Source organism: Convolutriloba macropyga, chromosome 4 (assembly GCF_964194025.1).
Source record: "Convolutriloba macropyga chromosome 4, txConMacr16.3, whole genome shotgun sequence".
NCBI lineage: Eukaryota > Metazoa > Xenacoelomorpha > Acoela > Convolutidae > Convolutriloba > Convolutriloba macropyga.
In genome coordinates, this window is record NC_134471.1 from 54,201,392 (window position 1) to 54,208,348 (window position 6,957).

Genomic DNA, 6,957 nt, shown 5'->3' on the forward strand with positions numbered 1-6,957 from the left:
TTGTCTCGATTGAGAAAGTTTTCAACTGTTCTGCTTGAGGATTTTCAAATAACATCGATGACTAGTTGTTTGCAACTATCGCGTTTGTCAAAACGTCATTAACAACTGTACATACACTGTCTGGATCCAATAACAATGTTATTTTTGTTTTGCCTATTTTTATTAGTACACTAAAGTGTTCTTTTGCGATTGAGTGATCTTTCGATGTAACGTTCGCAAAACATTTATCATTCGAAGGAAAATTGGATTCTAAGTCGAGATCAGTTTTTGAAATAGTCTGATTAACTTCTTTGTCTGTATCTTGTTTCTTTTGATCTGCCGCTTCATTATCGACCCCAGGTTTAAACCAAAAAGGGCCGGGTTGATTTAATCTCTGGTTTTTGATAAACTTCCATAATTTATTCAGCATTGCCGCAATTGCAATTTTTACATGATTTTCCTTGTGTCGGGCATTTGTTCCAGTCATCTGAATTCCAACTAAGTCCAAAGTGATGACCCATTGCTGGTTTCTTACGGGCAAGCGAACTCACTTTCGAATATGGGCCGTTATTAGCAATTTGATTGCGTTGCATCAAGATTAATTGTCGAAATCGATGCAGATCAAAAAGAGTTTATTTGAAATTGGTTTAGGATTTTTCGAGGTTGATAGCAATCGTATGTAAACTTTCCGTTTCCACTGTTTCTTTCAACAATTCTCAATTGGTATCAGAATTTTGCAAGCTACTATAAAAACATCACAAATAATGATGGCTTCTTGATCTCCTCAATTGCAATTTTAGAGGGTTTTTCAGATGGCCCTAGAATTTTCTATGGCCGGGTTCAACGTTTTTGATGTTTGCGTGTTAAGAACAATTATCGATCAAAAGCTAAGTTTCTTACTTTGTCATGTTTTATTTTGAAGCTGCCGTAAGCCCTTTGTTGATCTTTCATCCATATTGGTTGCTGAGAGTTTCGTTATGAAGACGCGATGACCTTCCGTTTCGAGTCTGAGATACATGAAAAATAAAGCCTTTCGATTGGTCACCTTTTGCCAATTATTCTTCCAAGAAGTCTTTGATTGTTCTTCTCCGATCACGCGGTCACGTTCTGACTCGGCTGTTGCATTTTCTTGCTCTGCTTTGCACATGACTTCTGCTGGTAGAGGCACTGTCGTCGGGCATGTTGTCAAAAAGCAGTCAACCTAAAGTCCTTCGCGCGCGTTCTTTTGCGAGTGTTTGTGTTCTTCGGCCTAAGTCTGGCATACCAAGACAACTTTTCATTAATATTTGTATTTCTGAAAGTCGCAACTATGGTAGCAAATCAAGCTCTATAAATACATCATAATTCGCGCCATTGGCACACAAGTTATGGTCAAAAACGGGAAATCCCTTACTATAAATAATATTGAAAGTGAACGTCAACCACTTCTGACTTCTTCAATAAAATCAACATATAAAAAGCTTCAACGAAAATAGGTTGGGGGAATGAAAATCATGAAATGAAAGGGTTTTGGAGGACGAAAGTGTAGGTGGGGGGAGGAAAATGAGGGTGTGGGGGGAGATAAAATATAAAGGAACTTGGTTCCTTTACACTCCCGGCAACAAAAGCAAGCATTTGATATGAAAATGTAAACACAATAAAGCAAAAAGTTTTCATTCCGACATTGAGTTTTGTGTGTGTGTGTGTGTGTGTGAGTGTGTGTGTGTTTCGATGAACTTGTTTCAGTGACCCTCCGGCGCACCTGACGATTGTGGGAACACACGGCTTAGGGTTACTGCTGGTCTTTGTACCATTCCTGTAGCCGTCTGGATTTCGAAACTCCTGGCTATCCCGTCTGAACCACTGTGTGCTTTCACAATCTTCCCAAGATGCCAGATGCCTCTGGGTGTGAACTCCTTGAGCACCCACACAATGTCACCTTCATCCAGCTCATCATGTGATCTTTGCCACTTCGTTCTCTTGTTGAGCTCAGGAACATATTCCTTCAGCAACCTGCTCCAGTAGTGATCAAGTAGTGTCTGCGTCAACTTGAAGTCCTTAGTGGAGAACCGCTGGTTGCTGTTCACAAGAAGTTTCAAACACATGTGAGGTCGGCGAAGGAGCAAGTGATTCGGAGTAAGTGTTCCCTCATCTGAGATGCTGCAGATCACATGAGTTAATGGCCTGGAGTTCAAAATTGCCTCGGCCTCTGGCACAACTGTCTGGAAAACTGAGAGTGTTAGTTTCCGACTGCCCAGCACTATTAGTAGACTCCTCTTCGCGGTCTGTATCAGCCTCTCCCAGACTCCTCCGAAGTGTGGTGCCAATGGAGGGTTGAAAGTCCACTGAATGTTCTGTTGAGCCAATTGCAGTCTGATGTACTCATTGTCTGGCTTGTAGCTTCTCTGGAACTTTAACTTCATTGCTTGGTTGGCTCCAGTGAAGTTTTTGCCATTGTCACTAACAATGAGGTCAGGGTATCCACGTCGTGAGACAAATCTGCGGATTGTCATGAGAAGACAATCAGTTGAGAGGTCATGGCATACTTCTAGGTGGACATCTCTGGTGACCAGGCATGTGAACAAGCAGACGTAGTGCATCTGGGTGCCCTCTCTCTTGTCCTCAATGTAGAAAGGTCCAAACATGTCCATTCCTGTGTTGACGAAAGGGTACTGCTTGTTTGCATCTGGAAATCTGAATTCAGGAAGATCGGCCATCTTCGGTCTCACATTGTCTGCCCTCCATCGTCTGCAAATGAAACAGTATTTCCCCAGACTTCGCAGCACTTTTCTCAATCCAATCATCAAGAAAGTTTGTTGCAGGTGAGCCTTCACTTGTTCCACACCCTGATGGCCACAGTCATGGTGCGCCTTTTCAATCAACAGTCTTGCAATTTTGCTCCTGCTATGGAGAAGAAGCGGATGTTTTGCATTGTAGGTTAGAGGTGCCTTGTTGAGTCTTCCTCCTAGCCTCAAGAGTCCGTCTTCATCTAGAAAGGGTGTGAAGGGCATCAGCTTGTCTCCTTTCTCAAGATTGCCTCCCTTCAACAGTGCAGAAATTGTTCCTGAGAACAACTCGTTTTGGGATATTTTGATGATGTAGTTCCTTGCCCTGTTCTCATCTGATGCAAAAATGTTAGTGTTGGATGTCTCAGGTGATTCGTTTTGTCTTCTAGTTCGAACTTTTGCCCTGAAGCGTCTTATTGCCTGGAACACCCTTCTAGTAGAGTTGAGCAGTCGACTCCATGTTGAAAATTTGTCAACCTCAATGACCGGCGTCTGAAGTTGTGTCGCTTGTGTGGCGCATATGTGGGGATCACTGTCCTCGGCAAAATTCCAAGAGTCTTGAGGTTTGCTCAGAAAGTCCGGTGGTTGGAGCCACAGCTTTGGTATGTCTGATGGGGTGAGGCCTCGTGTTCCATGGTCAGCGGGATTCATCTTTCCAGTGATGTGTCTCCAATTCTCTTGGTTGGAATTCTCGTGAATTTTGGTTAATCTGTTGGCAATGTACATTTTCTGTCTTTGCTTGGATTGGATCCAACCAAGTGTAGCGGTGCTGTCTGTCCAAAAGTGTTTTGAACTTATTGTAGTTATCATCTGGCTCTCACAGAATCCAGCTAGCTCTGCTCCAAGTGTTGCAGCTTCCAATTCCAGTTTTGGAATGCTCAACTGCTTGATCGGTGCCACTTTTGTTTTACTGATCACATATCGGGATGTGGAAGATCCATCGGCGTTCGTTGTCCTCACATAAACTATGGCAGCAATTGCACTCATTGAGGCATCAGTGAACGTGTGAAGTTGATGGGTTCCATTGGTGCTGGGAATCAAGCATCTAGGAATTTCAATTGAAGTCATGTTGTCGAACTCATCCATCCACTCCTGTAGTTCCTGTTGGTAGCATTCTGACACAGGTTGATCCCAGTTTCTTCCCTCTTTAATGATTCTTTGGAGGCTGAATCTAATTCTGATGGCAAAGGGTGATATCAGTCCGATTGGATCGAACAGAGAAGCTGCCATTGAAAGAACCTTTCTTTGAGTCATCTGTTGTCCTGTGTAGAGAAACTTCGGTTTTGCAAACATCAACTTGTCAGTTTTGGGGTCCCACGTCTGACCAAGGATTCTTTGGGCTTTCTTTTCCGCCTTGTCTTCTTCCAGTAGGTTTTCTAATGCGGCTGGTCTGTTGCTCAAGAACGTCGTCAGATTGAATCCTCCTGTATGTAAAACAGTTTTGATTTCCTCTGCACTTCTGCGGGCCTCCTCTTCAGAAGGGTAAGGGTAGGTCTGCATGAAATCATCCATGTAGAACTGCTGCATGATTGATGTGTAGGCCTCTGGATGTTCTTGTTTGTGGTCATTTGCACACTTCTGCAGAACAAATATCGCACAAGAAGGTGAGCGTGTGGCTCCAAAAATGAGTCGATTGTAATTGAAGATCTTTTCATTGCCATCCTCTGTCCAGAGAAAACGGAGATAATCTTGGTCTTTTGGTTGGATGCCAATCTGCATGAACATTGCCTCGATGTCCGCTGTCATTGCCACAGAGTACTGTCTGAAGCGGAGAAGAAGGCCATGCAGGTTGCAGAGTAGATCCGGCCCTGTCAGCAATGCATCATTGAGTGAGAATCCCTTATATTTGGAAGCAGCGTTTGTGACTCTGCGGATTTTGTCCGGTTTCTGTTTGTTGATCACTGGGTGATGGGGAAGGTACCAGACAGAGTGTCTGCAACTGGGGTCTGCAGTTGTGATGTAGTTTTTATCCAAATCTTTTTTGATTGTTTCCTCATAGCGGTCTCTCAAGTTTGTGTCCCTCTCCAACCTCTGCTGCAGAGCGTGCCACTGAACTTTGGCCATGAAGTAGTTGTTAGATAGTGTGATGTCTTTCTTCCATGGAAGTCCAATCTGGAATCTGTCACCAATGCGTCTTATGGTATCATTGATGATGGACACCGCCTCCTTGTCATCTAAAGACTGTCCCTTTGAAGAACACTGATTGAAGTTCACTCCTTCAATTGTCCAGAAGAGCTGGAGAAGATCTTCATCTGGATCGTCTTGTCGTCTCTTGATATGATTGAAAAGTGTTATGTTTGTGCTGTTTGACTGTCCGACCCTCTTCTGTGTGTATCTCTGAGGAATGGGCCCTGTCAGTGTCCAGCCAAGCAGAGTGTTGACTCCGTATGGTGTACCAGTGGGTCCCGTTGTGAACTGTCTGAGAACTGTTGCTGTGAATGCGTCTGCTCCAATCAGTATTCCGATCCGGTTGTCCCTGATTGTTGGAAATCTTATGCTCTGGAGGTGAGAATGGTCTCTGCAGATCTCATTCAACCTTTCAATTTGAACTCTTGGCATGCGAAACTCGTCCATTGCTGTTGCGTACACAGGGATTCTGATCACAGGACAACTGCTGTACAAAGCTCCTATGCCGATCATGACATCTGCTGTTTTGACTGAGTGTTCACCATGAAGTGAAGCTAGTGGTAGGGTTATGTCTTTTGGTTGTTGAACTTGAAGTGCATCAGCAACCTTCTGTGTTTTTGAGTATTGTCACTGCCACTGTCCAGCAATGTGTAGGTTTCAATGCAAAGATCTCTGTTGAAAAGTGTTACTGGTTTTGCCTGCAACTGAATCTGCGGTCTGATCCAAGAAGTGTTCTGCTGGTTGCTGCAGGTGTATTTTTGTTGCGGAGTAGTTGCCTGCTGCTGAGCCACAGTGCGTTGATTGCTACTCTGCTGTCTGTTGTTGCCCCTGTGTGAAGTACTGCTGTTAGATCCACCATATCTGTTTTGAGTTCGACTCTGTTGGTTGTAGTTTGAACTCGTCTGCTGCTTTTGGTTTTCATTGTTAAAGTTACGTCCATAGTTTGACTGGTTTTGGTTGGTTTGGGGTCTGAAGTTATTTTGTGAGTTTTGGTTCCAGTTCCCATTTGGTTTTGCATATTGTTGCATCTGCCTTGCATCTGTCCTATGGAGTGTTGAGTGATGGAAGCCATTGCATCTGTCCACAAGGCACCTTGTTTTTGATTGACAGAGACCCTTTTCATGACCTCTTAGACAGTTGGGGCAGAGATTGAACCTTCTCACACAACACTGTCGGTCATACACTGACTTTTCCAAGTATTCGGGACATTGACCAAGGTTGTGGTTTTGTGAGCAGAGTTGACATGACACATCTGGTGGCCCCCTTCTAGAAGAACTGTTCACTCTGGTTCTCTGGTTCCGTTGTGGGGAGATGTCCTCACTCGCCTCTGCGTAGGAGTCTATCCAATCAGCAAAGTGGGTAAGGTTAGGTTGCAGCAAGGCTTGGCTTCTTGTGTGTTGATTCCATCTGATTATCATGGTAGCGTTCAGTTTGTCTCTGGCCATTCTCAGGACGGCTGAAGACTTGAGGTCAGCTTCAAAGTTGTGAAGCCTGAATGTTTGTACCAGTCTCCTCAAGAAGAATGAAAAGCTCACAAAAGTGTTTGGTTCGTCCAGTCTGGGTTTCGGCCACTTCTCCAATTGATCTAGGTATGCAGCGACAATATGCTGTGGTTTGCCAAACTTTCTGGTCAGTTCAGTGATAACTTCATGGCAGTAGTCCCCATTGTATGAGTATCCACTTATGGAATCTCTTGCCTTATGTGTTACAGAGTTTTGGAGGTATGTCATTTTTTGAGCGTCTGAGAGGCCACTGTTGTTGTGAATGGTCGCTTTGAAGCAGCTGAACCACTGGTGCCATTTCAAAGGATCACCTGTGAAATTATCAATTGATATCTTGGGCAAACTCATTGTGTTCTGTATCATCAGTGCCTGGTGTTGCATCCAGTCTGGTGGAGAACTCGGGAAACTCGGGAAGCCATTGTATAGGTTGTTGTTAGAGCCGTTGTTATAGTGTACTTCATGCCCGGTACAACTTTTCAGTGGTTGTTGATTTTGTGGTGTTTACCTATGGCTCATGGTAGGACCAGCTTGGCTATTGATGTGAAAAGAGAGTGGTTGTTGCAAATGCCCAGCTCTATCCTCAC

General features: G+C 44.1%; 1 protein-coding gene across 1 annotated transcript; it reads right to left on the reverse strand.

Annotated features, from left to right (window-relative positions):
* Positions 1 to 1,700: 1,700 nt before the first annotated feature.
* On the reverse strand, positions 1,701 to 5,384 carry LOC142338103 (uncharacterized). The gene has a single exon (XM_075387735.1). It carries the CDS (start codon positions 5,382 to 5,384, stop codon positions 1,701 to 1,703), a length of 3,684 nt encoding a protein of 1,227 aa, XP_075243850.1.
* Positions 5,385 to 6,957: the final 1,573 nt, after the last annotated feature.